General features: G+C 51.9%; 1 protein-coding gene across 1 annotated transcript in view; it reads left to right on the forward strand.

The window, feature by feature from the left end:
* The window catches only part of Flt4 (fms related receptor tyrosine kinase 4), a 45,202-nt gene that overhangs the window by 10,337 nt on the left and 19,990 nt on the right, over positions 1 to 14,875 (forward strand). Inside the window, exons 2-12 of the mRNA XM_076856529.1 lie at positions 5,141 to 5,237; positions 5,779 to 6,023; positions 6,267 to 6,379; positions 6,501 to 6,663; positions 6,866 to 7,005; positions 7,292 to 7,460; positions 7,774 to 7,891; positions 11,205 to 11,359; positions 11,448 to 11,610; positions 13,484 to 13,610; positions 14,738 to 14,846. Coding sequence (XP_076712644.1) covers positions 5,141 to 5,237; positions 5,779 to 6,023; positions 6,267 to 6,379; positions 6,501 to 6,663; positions 6,866 to 7,005; positions 7,292 to 7,460; positions 7,774 to 7,891; positions 11,205 to 11,359; positions 11,448 to 11,610; positions 13,484 to 13,610; positions 14,738 to 14,846 — 1,599 coding nt within the window. The remainder of the gene's footprint in view (positions 1 to 5,140; positions 5,238 to 5,778; positions 6,024 to 6,266; positions 6,380 to 6,500; positions 6,664 to 6,865; positions 7,006 to 7,291; positions 7,461 to 7,773; positions 7,892 to 11,204; positions 11,360 to 11,447; positions 11,611 to 13,483; positions 13,611 to 14,737; positions 14,847 to 14,875) is intronic.

A 14,875-nucleotide genomic window follows, 5' to 3' on the forward strand; every position in this document is an offset into this window, starting at 1 on the left:
ACCCACCCATCTATTCTTCCATCCACCCACTAGTCTGTTCATTTATCCATTCTTTCATTTACCTATTTCTCCATTAATCCATCTCTCTACTCACCCAATCCAACTATCTGTCCTTCCATCTACCAATTTATTTATCAATCCGTTTTTCTGTTCTCTGTCTGCCCATTGATCCTTCCTTCCAATCATCCATCCATTTAGTCATTCAACAAGTATTTATTGAACCTTTACCCTGTGCCAGGTTCTGAGCTAGGCACCAGGTTGGGTAGAAAATAGTACCTTGGTACTTACCCCACCGAAACTTAATGCCAGCGGGAGACATAGACAAACACAACTTAAACAAATAACTAAATAAGATAATTACAACTTATGACCAGAAGAATAGAGCAAGAATCCATGAGGCTGAAATGAAGCCTAAAGAGGGAACTTATGTTTCTGTAAGGGTATGCAGGTTCTGTCTAAGCTGAAGCCTGAAAGTGAGAAGAGTCCAGCCGTACAGAGAATAGGTGAGGAAGCCCCTCAGGAGGACCAGTGTGTGCAAAGGCCCTACAGTATGAAGGAACATGGGATGTTGCAGAAAAATGTGGAGATCATAGTGGCTGGAGGATGTGAACATGAAGTGAGAGAGGACCACAAGGACTTGAAGAGCCAGTAGAGGCCAGGACTTAGTCAGGAGTTTGGATTTTCCTGGAACTGTAGTGGGAAGTCACATACAGGATTTAAGCATAAGTGTGATGTGGTCCCTTTGTTTTTTCTTTTAAATATCACAATGACTGCATGGAGAAGAACTGTAGGAGGACATTCACAGGACCAGGAGGTGGCTTTGGGGCAAATGCCACTGTGCAGGCACCCATTGAGAGAGCAAGGGCCAGCTCTGGAATGCATCTAGCCTGCATCTGTGGTGGATGGATAGGCTGGGGAGGGACAGGCACTGATCCATAGTGATTCCCATTTGGAGAGATGGGAGCTATCAGGGAAGGAACTTTCAGCAGAGTGGAGGAAGTCTAAATCTAAAGTTTAGCATCAGAATCATGGAACTCAAGGTGTCTGCAGGGTATCCATGTTGACAGAGCAACTGAACACCTAAGGCTGAATTGAGATAAGTGATCTGGGCTGGAGATAGAGGATTTGGAGGTATCTGGACCCTTAGGAGATGGTAGTTGGGAAGAAAAAATGAGACGCAACAGGAATTAGTATTGGGCAGAGGGAAGGAGAAAGATGAAAGGAGAGTGAGGTCACAGGAGACAGGTCTGCTCCCTGCCCTTGAGTGCTCACTGGATCTGTGGGATCACTGAAGGCTTTGACTAGCAACTCCTCTTCCCCCTCTAAAGAGAGGGTGTTCACCACGTGGATGCACAAGTGAATGTGCCTGGGGGGTTGATGCTACTTTAGAGCTTTGGCTCTGAAGGGAAATAAGAAAAGGGGTAATGGCTAGGAGGGAGTCTGAGACCAAGGAATTGTATTGTTTTGTTCTGAAGATGGGAGATGATTCCTTAGAGAAAGAATGGTGATCAGAAGAGAAATAAATTGTTTGTGGGAATCAGGTCCAGGGGGTTGGAATCCTGAACATGATGGAGAGTGGCAGAGGGAACACCCTGAACTCCATTAACGAGGGCCTGTTTGAAGTCTGAAAACAGGAAAATCAAGGGGAAGCAGCCAGCATGAGGAGCTTTGTGCTGCAGTGTTGAGCCACTTGGGAATATAGTAGTGTCACAGGGTTGAAATAGAGGACAAGCAGACCATCAGGTTGATGGGCCAGGACAGAGATGACACCAGGAGGGTGCTGAGGGGTAAGGAGGAAGCAGTGGGGGCCTTTGCTACCTCTGAAGGGTTTAGCAGCCATAGAACAGGACACCTGGGCTAGAAGAAGAGGAGGGGGAAGAGAGCAAAATGGAGGGAGTCAGGCATTCAATGATGGCACGATTTCTGGTGATGACCATGTTCAGGGCGTGTCCCTGGAAGCCAGTGGCTGAAGGGGAGAGGACGGGAGGACTCAAAAGGCAAGGATGCTGGTGAGTCACCACGTGGATGTTGAAGTAATGGAGAATGGCAGGAGTTGGGGTGGGAAGGGGGATGGTGAGCCAGGAGCTACAGTCAGCAGAGAATGAGGGGAAGTGACCAGGAGAGAAGTTGATGACAGCTTTAGTGGGCACAGGGTGGTGCCATCAAAAGCAAATGCCTCATAGGGGTTGCTGTGGGGAGGAGAACTGGCCACAAAGAATTCTCTAGAAATCAGAAAATCAGGGTTCACAGTAAGACAGGAGGGAACAGGAAAGATCGTACTGTTTAGCACAATGATGTGGTTGCTTCCACTGGTGGGATGGTGCTGATGGGAGGAAGTTCTTCCCCCATCCATCCACCCACTCACTCCCATTCATTTGCCCACCCATCCACCCATCCATTTATTCATCTGATGATCCATCATTCATCTATCCCTTTCTCATCCATCATCCATCAAATCATCCTTGTTATCCATCCCCTGAGTCTTTGATGCACATCTCCTGTTTGGGGGCTTAGGAAGATGAAAACCATAATTCAGTGTTTGGGAGCCCCAAGGAGGGTGAGGCAGAAGCTGCCCAAATGATGACGCCTGCTCTCGTAGGGAAGGGACATGTGACCTGAACTCTAAAGAGGGAGATCCACAGGAGGAAAAGAAATGAGAATGTCCCAAGCAAAAGAACAAATGAGCAAAGCAGAGTCTTCAAGATATGAAAAACCTGGTACTTTGAAAGTCTAGTGAGAAGTCCTGAACCTCTTGGGATTTGAAGCTGGGGAGAAAGGAGAGGTCAAAATGTCACTATTTATCTGCTTTATCTTAGAAGCTAAAGAGAGCCACCAAAGAAAACGAAGTTGACAACTTCTACAGCCCTACAGCTGGCAATTACCTGGGGCTTGCTCAGATGTGCACTTCGGGGTAGGGGGAACTATGGTCTCCCCAGGGCCCTAGCACAGTGCCCCAGATCTCAGTATGGGGATGTCCTCTTACCCCAGGAAGGAGACACATGGAGCTGAGGCAGTGGCACTCCGCTTGTGCTCACATGCTGGCCTCAGGCCTGACTTCCAACTAAGTCCAACTGGGAGGGCAACAGTTCTTTCACACCTACTTGTCCAAACCCACGCCCATCATCTCTCCCTTCTTATGTAGCTCAGGGGACAGACCAGCATTCACTTGGTTGCCCACATATTTGCCCCGCTGTCTGCCTGGCATAGCCTTGTTTTACTTTTCACTGACTGGAAAATTCTACTTTGCCTTGGAAGCCCAGTCCAAAGTGCTCCCCTGGGGATTCCTTCCTGGCTCCTCACTGCTCTGAGAAGTTTACTCCTGCCTGGGAGTCCCCCTCCCCTAGTGTCAGCTCTCTCCCCAGCAGCCCCAGGGAGTACAAGTAAGGGGCTGCTGAGTGCCCAGGCCCTGCTCACATGCCTGAAGGGGCTCCGCATGGGAAGGAAGCTGCAGGGCCCAGGGCCATCTCTCACCTCAGGACCCCAGTACAGAGTGGGCTCCAAGGAGAGGGATATTGACCCGAGTGTGAGGAGGTACAGTCCCAGCAGCTGGCCAGGCAAGGGGATACCTTCTTAGAATGGCAGCTCAGTTCACCTAGAGAGCCTCATATTCCCAAACGGACAGTAAAACTAGATGCTTGATGAGGGCTCTTCTGCTCTGACCCGTGGTACAGGGGTGCCTAGAAGGGTTTGACCAGGAGGGAGGATGGGGAGGAATGGAAGAAGAGAGAGGCCAATGAGTGCTGACTGGGGGCTATTTTCTACATGATGCTTAAATGAGACCTTGGTGTGTGGAGTGTGATATCCTGGTACCACTTGGTTGTGTGGCTTGGGGTTAAGGTGTGTAAAACCATCTATGGTGGGGCTTCCCAGGTTCCACCCCACCCCATTAGCATGGCAGGACCCTAGGGCTTCAGAAGCTGAGGAGCAAAGGAATTGGACTTTGGCTCCAATGTTGGGGAATCTGCGAGACTAGAAGGGCTTGGGGATGGAAGAATGGGCTCTTCTCCCCCCAGGAGGACAGGGACTTGGGGGAGGGACAGGACACAGCCCTGGGCCTCTAGCCATGCAGTCCTCCCTTCCTGTTGTCTCAGGATGGTCCTGGCAGGATGCATCTGCCAGAGTTCCAGGCCCAGACCTCCCCCAGAGTTTGCTCCCACCCCCACCAGGATCCCACTCTTCCACACACACATGCATATGTGTATACGCAAGAACATGAACCACAGATGTTTTTACACACCCTGACCCCAAGCCACACAACCAAATGATCAGGACAGCACACTCCACACTCCAAAATCTCATTTCAAAACATACTGAAGACACACAAAGATGCACTCTTGCACACACATACAAAGCTACATATACCACCCAAAGACAGATTCACATGCCCAGGCCCACAGATACAGACATGCACATGCCAAAGACCCACACCTGGCAACACATGCATGCAAACACACACACACACACACACACACACACACACACACACACACACACACACACCACAACACCCCGCTACCCCACCAGGAGGAAAATGATACATGCAGAGCTGGAGGGGAGGAGGGCTGGCATTCTGGAGGGCAGAGGGGCCTGAACCCAATCAGCCTGCCATCATCGAGGGCTGAGGATGGGTACTTAACCACGTCAAGCAGATTTACTTGTGCATCTAAGGAACAGTTCTACAGGAAGATCTGAGGGTGCTGGGTGGAGGCCTGGGCAGGGAGAGCCCCCTGAGGCTGGGGCCATTAGACAGGGCCTATGCAGATGAGGGAAAAAAAAGCTGGTTGAGCCAAAGAACAGTCATGAGATGGATTCCCTGGGATCTTGAAGTGGGTGAGGACATAAGAGGCTGGGTGGGGAGGCCGAGGCCTGGGTGTGTTTGGGGAAAGTCTGGGATGTGCAGGACCCCCTCATAAGCAGTGAGTGTAGGTGTGCAGTTTAAATGAAGCTTTGTGGGGGTCACATGCTTTAAGCCTCCCCCATGTAGAATGAGCCCTGCAGTCTCCTCCTTCTCCTTCATAGTGGCCACTCAGCTCTTTATGGCCAGAGGCCGGAATCCAGGGCAGTCAGTGATCACTTAGGGCTGGCTGGACCTGCATGAACTCATGACCCAGTGCTGCACTAACCCTGTCTCCCATGCCAGGCCTGGCAAGTGGCTACTCCATGACCCCCCCAACCCTGAACATTACGGAGGAGGCATACATCATCGACACCAGTGAGAGCCTATCCATCTCCTGCAGGTACTGAGCCCTTCCCACCTGGCAGTCCAAGGAGGCTACAGAAGGCCAAGGTGGGAGGTGATGGCTGAGGACACAGAAGACAGCTCCTCCTCAGGCCAGAGAGGCCTTGAGGCTGAGGAGGGTTCCCAGGATGTGGGTACCTAGAGGCCCTGCAGACAAAGGCACCATGTACTTCCGAACCTTACCCATACCTACCCCTCAGGTCACCCTGTATGGGCCCTAGATCACCTGCGTTGACCCCCAGCCTCCCTTCACTGGCCCCAAGCCCTCTCACTCTGCTCCCAGGACCTCCCTGTAGCCCCAGCTATGATCCAAGGCCTGAGCTTCTCCGCAGGCCAGCCTGCCACTAAGCTCTGGGGTCTCAGAGAGTTCCCTGGCCCAGGCTGGGTTTATGATATGTGCCTAAACCCCGGGCTGTCCCATCTCTGTGAGACAAGCTGTGGGTGAGGCTATTGGCCCTTCAGGGAGGCTCCTCAGGAATTGTCCCCCTGGGTTGCCACTGAGTGCAGGGGGCTTCCTGACCTCTCCCATCTTCTGCCAGGGGGCAACACCCCCTTGAGTGGGCCTGGCCAGGAGCTCAGGAGACACCAGGCACAGGGGAGAAGGACAGCGAGGACACAGGGGTTGTGCGAGACTGCGAGGGCACAGACGCCAAGCCCTACTGCAAGGTGCTGCTGCTGGGCGAGGCCCACGCCAACAACACAGGCAGCTACCTCTGCTACTATAAGTACATCAAGGCCCGCATCGAGGGCACCACAGCTGCCAGCACCTACGTGTTCGTAAGAGGTGAGGTCACTAAGACAAGTGAGCAGACCAGGTGTGGGCAGGGTCCTGGAAGGGATGGTTAGTGCCCATGCTGACCCCAGGCTGGCAAGAGGGGAGAAGGAGATCTCCCCCTACTCCAGATGGCAGCAGGCAGCTGAATCATCACCACCCAGCCCCCATGGGGCTGCCCTGCCACCCCTGACCAGCCCTGGCCAGAGACTCCCTGAGCCCCGTCCTTCCTCAACTCCTACTCCCTCTCCTTAGACTTTGAGCAGCCGTTCATCAACCAACCCGACACACTCCTGGTCAACAGGAAGGACTCCATGTGGGTGCCCTGCTTGGTGTCCATCCCTGGCCTCAACGTCACATTGCGATCGGTACAATCCCAATCCCCATGCCAGGATTCAACCCTACCACCCCGTCCCTGGGAAAGGTGGCTGCTGGTCTGGTCAGGAGGAAAGGAGTAGCCAGGCACTTACAGTCAGTGTATCCCTCCAGCAAAGCTCCGTGCTGCAGCCTGATGGGCAGGAAGTGGTGTGGGATGACCGCCGGGGCATGCGGGTGCCCACGTCACTGCTGCGTGATGCTCTGTACCTGCAGTGTGAGACCACCTGGGGCGGCCAGAACTTCCTTTCCAATCTCTTCCTTGTGCACATCACAGGTAGGGCCTGCTCCTGGCACCTCACCCAGTCACCACTCCCTGTGTCCCCAAGAGGAATATGGCAGGAACCCCCATTCCCAGTAATAGGGCTATTGGTGACACAGCTGTTCTTGAGGAGCATCCAGTGCCCTGCAGTCTGTGTGGTGGGTGTCCTGTGTATGTCCTGTGAGGGGTATGGGAGTCACTGTGCATGTTTCACCAGGCAATGAACTCTATGACATCCAGCTGTTCCCCAAGAAGTCACTGGAGCTGCTGGTCGGGGAGAAGCTGGTCCTGAACTGCACAGTGTGGGCTGAGTTCAACTCAGGGGTCACCTTCGACTGGGACTATCCAGGGAAGCAGGTGAGGTTGGCAGCCCTGCAGGGCGCCTTCCTCCTGCCCACAGCTGTCCTGTTCCCATCACTGCCCAAGCCCACCTGTACCTGGCACACACTGGGCCTCTGTGTGGAGGAGGTACAGGCCCAGCCAGCCCCATGAAATCCAGTCTGATGGGAAAGTTTTCCACCCCAAGGAAAACTGGGTCAAGGCTTCCAGAGCCAGCACTGGCTGGGCAGGGGTGTGTGCCTTTGGTAGGTCCACTCTGCCAGAGCCCACCTGCTGACCCTGGGCTTCCCCTGGGTGTGGGCAGGCAGAGCGGGGTAAGTGGGTACCTGAGCGGCGCTCCCAGCAGACTCACACAGAACTCTCCAGCATCCTGACCATCTACAACGTCAGCCAGCACGACCTGGGCACATATGTTTGCGAGGTCAACAATGGCATCCAGAAATTCCGGGAGAGCACTGAAGTCATTGTGCACGGTATGGCCTGGAGTTGGATCATTACGCCCAGCTTGGCCCCGGGGTGGGTCCAGCATCATAAAGCCTGAGGAACAAGGGTCCTTGTGCAGTGTAGGCTTGGGGTCAAAGGCCATGGTGCACCTAAGCAGCGGGGAGTCTAGCCAGAGGAAAGGGAAGGCTATGAGCAGAAACCCTGCCCTGCTCCCACATGCTGGATGGCACGGCAAGCCTCCATCTTCAGGCTACTGGGGCTGCAGGGGCTCCGCAGGGGCTGGAAATCCCTGGTCCTCGATGGGCCAGCCCCAGATTTACACCCATGCCTCCTGTCTGGCAGAAAAGCCCTTCATCAGTGTCGAGTGGCTCAAAGGACCTGTCCTGGAGGCCACTGCAGGTGACGAGTTGGTGAAGCTGCCTGTGAAGCTGGCAGCGTATCCCCCGCCGGAGTTCCAATGGTAACAGCCCTGGGCCCCCCTCCCTTTCCTATCCTACCAGGCCCAGCACAAGAAAGGACTGAGGGGCGAGAAGGGCAGTGTCCTTCCCCATCAGGGCCTGCACCCTGGGACCCAGTGGCGACCTTCCATGAGGATACCCCCTAAAAAGCAACTACATCATACAATAGTTCAACTAGAAGGAAGGTTGGCCCAGGATGCTATTAAAACCATGAAAAGATTAAGTACCAGCCTGCTTAGTACATATGGTGTGCTGGCAGAGAGGAGGACTTTAACTATTTCCTGCAACTCCTCAGTATCTCTAAAGCCCTGAAAGCTGGACTCATGCTGAGTAAATATAAGGACAGTCACACATCAACAACCTCAGTCCCTTAGTCCCTTCAACTAGGTTGCCTCTCCCAGGACCCTCTTCTCCAGAAATCTGGAGATACCATAGGGATTGAACAAAATTTATGGAGCCTGGCCCTGGGCAATAAAGCTAGAGAGTTTCCAGGAGGTTTACCGAATGCTAGAGCCCAGGCTTCAGTCTGTGAGCTGAGAAACCAAGGCTTCCCTGTGGGGTGTGTTCAGGGCAGTGAGGGGACCCCTCAGTAGTAGCTCTGCCCTTGCTGGATGCTCCCAACTGAACTCAAGGGAGCACAGAACCTCTCCCCAATGCTTCCTCAGCCCCCTGAGCATCCACAAGGCTCATCCATGGTAGATCACGCTGACCCAAGCTGCTATTATACAGGTGAGAAAACCAGTCAGAAGATGGAAAGGGCATTCGTCGCCTGGGCTCCAGCATTCTGTCCTCTCAGCCTGAGTACCTCTCCCACCTGGAAGGATAGTTTTTTCTGGTGCTGGGCATGCAGATGCCCCAGATGTCCTCAGCCAGGAGCTACTTACACTACTGTAGACTAAAAGCAGGCTTCTCTTGGAAGAGCCTGGAATGTCCTGGCCCTGAGCCTAGTGAGGCCACAGCCTTGGGAGTCCACCCAGCAGAGTACCAGAGCTTTTGAGGCAGAGTCTTGAGGGAAATTGTGTAACCAGGAACTTCACTTACAAAAGAGGAGTTCCTAGAGACACCCAGGCTCAGTCCTTCTGTCCCCTGCCTTCCAAGGCCAGAAGGACTGAGCCTGCTCAGGGTGAGTGACCAACTCTGCTGCATCTGGGGTCCAACCTGATCCCTAGGCAGCTATTTTTCCACTGGAACATTCCCACCACATCTGGACCTTCTCCTGCTTGGCCAGCATCTACTTCCAAGAAGTTCTCAGCTGGCCCAGAGCACTACTAGGTAGTCACAAGAGCCTAACAGGTGCCCACTATTCAGTTGGCATCATCTTGTGATACCTCTGAGACAGTGACTGAAGGAAGGTATAGTGAACATAAACAGACAAGCTGGTCCTCGGTTCCCAAAGTCCCCAGTGTGCCCAGCAAGGTGCTGATGTTGTCTTGGCCCTCACAACCCCTGCAAGGTACATTTCCCCAGTTTTCAGATGAGGACCCTGAGACTTGTGATGGAAAGGGGATCTGCCCAAGGGCAACAGTCCCAGCAAGTGGCAGAGTTGGATTCTAACAGCCCTCTGCACCAGTGCCAGATAGAACAGGCTTGTGCTTTCCTGCCTTGTCCTGCTCTGTGACCCTGTGCAAGTCATGTCATTCTCTGAGTCAGACTGCTGTCAGAGGTGAGAGATCTCTGTGTCCCCATCACCATAGTTGTCTGCCCAAGAGATGTGCCTCTCCCAGGCCACACTACTGCATCTCTCTGACTTAGCACAGTTGGTACCCAGAGGGGAAGCACCTGAAGAGGAAGGACTGTCTTGAGTCCAGAACTCAGGCGGCAGAGGTAACTGCCTACAGAAATTCCAGCTCATGACTAGGGAGGAGCCACTCTGGGGTGGGAGGCATCTATTTCCTCACATGTGCAGCAAGTATCTATGGAGCACCTACAGATGTCAGGCAGAGCTCTACATGTATATGTACAACAGGAAGGAGACAGTCCTCATGGGATTCATAGCTCAGTGGGGGTATAGACAGACAATCAATAGACACATATCTAAAAATCAATAGGCTATCTGGAGATGTAGCTTGTGGTAGAGCAAATACCAGGGCGTGAGGCCCTGGGTTTAATCCCCAGCACTGAAACAAAACGAAAAGAAAGAAAACCAATGGGCTAATGATCAGTAAGACAGGGACAGGGTCCAGCCAAGTACCACCCACATAATGAGACAGGAGAGGATAAGCTCGTATTCTTTAATGAATACTCTAACCCAAAAAAAGAAAGTAAAGAGCCCTGCAGACTGTCATCTATAGGAAAGAGGATCCAAGCAAGAGCAGCAAGATCCTGGGTAGACCATGTGTCTGGAGAGCTCAGGAAAGGGCAGAATTGGGGATCAGAAAGCCAAGCAGGGATCCCCTTGCATGGTAAGAAGTCCAGTTGTGCTCCTTGGGGACTAAAGCTTCACTTCTGGATTTGGACTGTGAGAAAGAGGACAGAGCCCATTGAGAGCCCTGAAGTTGGTACCTGATGCTACAGCCCAACTAGTATGGAAGAGCCAACCAGAGGAGACTGGGGAGATGGGCAGAACCTTCCTAGACTGAACTTGATAAGCCTGGTAATTGAAGGCAAACCAAGGCCACAGACAAGGCAGAGTTAAGGGGACTGCACTGAGCAGAAACACAGTCTCCCCATCACTTGGGGAAAGATCTCAAAGGCTTTAGGAACAAAGGCAGGAGTTGCTGCTGCAAGGTCTCAGGGATGTTCCTGAGCTGACCACCTGATGGAGACGCAGCTGATAAAGCCTAAAGCCTTTGACCATCTGTTCCCCAGACCAGAGACTGCTGCCCCACCCATCCCACCCACACTGCTGCTGGCCCTTTCTGGCCTGATCCAGGAGGGGCTGCTTGCTCTGACCTGGCCCATCAGGAAAAGCCACTTGGTCTTCTCTTCCCATTTCCAGCAGTATACATGGGCCCTCCATATCTCTGTGTTCTGCATCTGTGGATTCAAACAACTGTGGATTGAAAATATTTGGAAAAAAAATTGTGTCTCTACTCACCAAACATGTGCAGGCTTTGTTCTTGTCATCATTTCCTAAATGCTTTGGTACAACGCAGCATTTACATTGCATTTACATAGTATTTATATTGTATTAAGCATTGTAAGTAATGTAGAGATGGAGGGATATGCATGGGTTATATGCAAATAGAAGAGACTAGAGCATTCAGGAAGTTGGGTATTCAGTGGGGGAATCCTGGAACCATTCTGGCTGGATGGGGTGGAAATGTCAGCATGAGGCAGGGTCCACACAGCCCCTGAACTCCCTTCCTGGGCCAGGTACAAGGACAAAAAGGCAGTGACTGGGCGCCACAGTCCACATGCTCTGGTGCTCAAAGAAGTGACCGAAGCAAGTGCAGGCATCTACACACTCGCCCTGTGGAACTCAGCAGCCGGCCTGAGGTGCAACATCAGCCTGGAGCTGGTGGTGAATGGTACAGGCAGGGACGATGGGAGAGGGGACAAGTGGTTGGGTAGGTGTGGTGATGGGGCCACCTGATTGGCTGATGCCTGTTCCCCTAGTACCCCCACACATCCATGAGAAGGAAGCCTCCTCCCCCAGCATCTACTCCCGCCACAGTCGCCAGGCCCTCACCTGCACAGCCTATGGGGTGCCCCCACCTCTCAGCATCCAGTGGCACTGGCGGCCCTGGACACCCTGCAAGACATTTGCCCAGCGCAGCCTGTAAGTATGCCCCAACCCCATTCTCCTCTATTTAACCTCCATTTCTCCAACCTCAACCATGGTGAACTCAGTTTTCAGCCCCTCTTGCCACCCAGACCTTACCTGTACCCCTCCGAGATCCCTATTCTGAACTCAAACCCTATCTTTGCTTTTGTTGCCTGTGCTTTTGAGGTATTATTCATAAAAACACTTTCCCAGACCAATGTCATAAAACAGCTTCTCTATTTTTTCTTCTAGTAACGTTATAGCTTTAAGTTTTATAATTTCAATCAATTTCAAACTGATTTTTATAACTGGTGAGAGACAAGAGTCTAGTCTCATTCTTCTCTGCATGTGGATAGACAGTTTTCTCATCACTAAAGAGCCTTTTGTTTTCCCAGTGTGTGTTCTTGGCACCTTTATTGTAAATCAGCTCTAAGTGCATGTATTTATTTCTGGGCTCTCTAATCTGTTCCATTGGTTCAAGTCCCTGTTTTTATGCCAGTACCATGCTACTTTGGTACTGTACCTTTATAGTATATTTTGAAGTTGAGTAGTGTGATGCCTCCAGCTTTGTTCTTTTCATTCAAGATTACTTTCACTATCCAAGGTCTTTTGTGGTTCTATCTGAATTTAAGATTGTTTTTCTATTTCTGTGGATAATGTCATTGGCATTTTGATAAAAGCAATTGCATTGAATCTGTAGATCACATTGGACAGTATGAGCATTTTAACAATATTAAATCACTGATTCAGTCCTATGCCAGCAGGCCAGGCTAGACTATGAGGATGGGGCTAGCCCCCACTCAGTTCTCTCAAGAGCAAGCCCCTGGATGCATAATTGCATCATTTAGGGAGAACAAAAGGAAGTGCATCTGGGTACCAATGATGGCCCCTCCCACGAAGTGGGCAGACTTGGAATATTGCTATAAAACTCTGTTCTGGACCTCAGAACACACTAAGCATGTTTATGTGCCTTTGCTCATCTATGCAGCTCACAATCACCCCCATATAGATAAAGCAACAACAGGTTTAAAGAAGAAGGGCAACTTTCTCAACAGAGAAAACAGAGCCTACCCAACTGCTGAGCAATGCCCCCTTAAACTAAGCTGGATATCAACAAGACAGATGGGCCAGGGAGAATATTTATGGCAGAGACAACTTAGACAATGCAGGGGACAGGAGAGGAGGATGCTGAGGTGAGCAGAGGTCTTGAAGGCACTAGGGTGGGACAGTAAAGAATATTAAGCATGGAAGTGATAGATCAGATTTGCCATTTAGCTAGAGATCCTGTGTCACAAGCTAGGGAGGGATGGATGCCAGGAACCTAGACAGGAGATAAGGGAAGCCCCACCAGCAACCAAAAGGCTATGGCTCCAGCACGATCTGTGGGGGAGGCTCAGTAGAAGTGGTGTGAATATGAAACAGCCTGAAGTATCCAAGGATCATGAGGGATTCTTCAGGATCACATAGCCTACATCTCACAGTGGTACCTCAAATTTGCTTCCCTCTGATGATCCACCATTATACTTCATACCAACTGAAAGAGCCAGGGGCCCAAATATGCTGGGGATGCACACCTAACCCCGGAGGAGAAAGGGAAAGATTAGTGGAGTGGTCCTCCTGAGGCAGAGTGATGACATGCTGCCCAAAGGCAAGCGAGGTAAGCAGATCACAGGTAAACTCTGAAGGAAGCAACACAGCAAAAGTGGGATATAGTGCACAGGATGGAGTGCAAGGCCCTGAGCAACACTGTAGAAACAAACTCACCGGCCCTATTACTCACTTGGCCTGAGAACTGGCCCTACCCACTAAGGTGTAAGATGACTCTGAAGATGACAAAGTGTGAGTTCTCCCTGGCTGTGTCTCTGATCTGCCTCCTGGTTTGTAACAGCCGTCGTCGGCAGCAGCGGGATCGCATGCCTCAGTGCCGCGACTGGAGGGAGGTGACCACACAGGACCCTGTGAACCCCATCGAGAGCCTGGACACCTGGACCGAGTTTGTGGAGGGGAAGAATAAGGTACAGTCCAGCCACCAAGGGGCCAGAAGAGAAGGGGAAAGAAGGGTGGTTAGGAGGGCTCTCTTCTGCCTTCTCTGTTTCCACCTGTCCAGAAGAGCTTGGGGAAAGCAGCTGAGAACCAGGTGACCCTTCCTCAATCTCTGGGCCTCAGCTTCCCTTCCTACATGCACATAGGAGTCAGGCTTCCTGCTTCTTCCCAGACAACGAAGCAGAGATCCAAGATCTCCTGGCCAGGCCACAGTCCCCTGTGCTCACAAACACCAAGGCTTGGAGAAGATGGGGCTGGAGGCTGACCAGGTCTCCACAGAAGTCTGCTGAGCTGCTGGACCAGCCTGGGGGCAATGCTAAGACAGGCCAGGAGGGGGAGGGGGAATGAACAAAGGCACCCACTTCCTACAGTCACTTCCTGTTTTCCTACACACCTCCAGAGCCTCTTCCTGTTCCAGGGCTGGCCAGGAAGTGCCCGGCTTGGGGTGGGGGTGGGGGTCTTTGGATGGTAGGCAGGGCCTATGGCCCTGTCTCCTCCCATACTTCTCAAGTTTCTTACTCCCTGAAGCCAGAATTTTTTCTGAAAGCCTGGGACACCTGCTACCTACCTCCCAAGACTATCCTGGACACGAGAAAAAGGTGCCCTGGAATCAATGTGGCACATCACAAAGATCTCACACAATGACCACTATTGACCTTAGGTCAAGCTTGTCCCCAGTTCAGGAGTAACTGATGCCTTGATGTGACCACAGTCTGAATTTTAAACCTGTCTTGTACTGACCCAATTGTCACATTGACTTCTGACCCTTCAACATGGCCATAGACTAAGCCCAGTCACAGATTGAAGTCTCTCTGTTCCTGCCAAAAACTGCCCTCTGACCTCACCCACAGGAAAGAGGAACTGTCCATATACTGTCCCTTGACTCTTCTAGGGACCCTCCTAACTCTGCTGTGTGAAGGCCGTTCCTTCTCTTCCCTGCATCACCATTCCTGGTCCTGTCTCTGAACTTTGTTCATTGACAACCTAAAGCTTCAGTTTCCCCATTCCTGGTGGGCATAGTGGCCTCCTTGCAGAAGGGGAGGGTCCAGGTTGAGGAACTCAGGCTAGAAATGGATCTTTGTACCTGTGCTCTACCTAGACTGTGAGCAAGCTGGTGATACAGGATGCCAATGTGTCTGCCATGTACAAGTGTGTGGTCTTCAACAAGGTGGGCCAGGACGAGCGACTCATCTACTTCTATGTGACCAGTGAGTGACCAGACTGCCTTTCAGAGAGG

The sequence above is a fragment of the Callospermophilus lateralis genome, chromosome 5, assembly GCF_048772815.1.
Source record: "Callospermophilus lateralis isolate mCalLat2 chromosome 5, mCalLat2.hap1, whole genome shotgun sequence".
Taxonomy (NCBI): Eukaryota; Metazoa; Chordata; class Mammalia; order Rodentia; family Sciuridae; genus Callospermophilus; species Callospermophilus lateralis.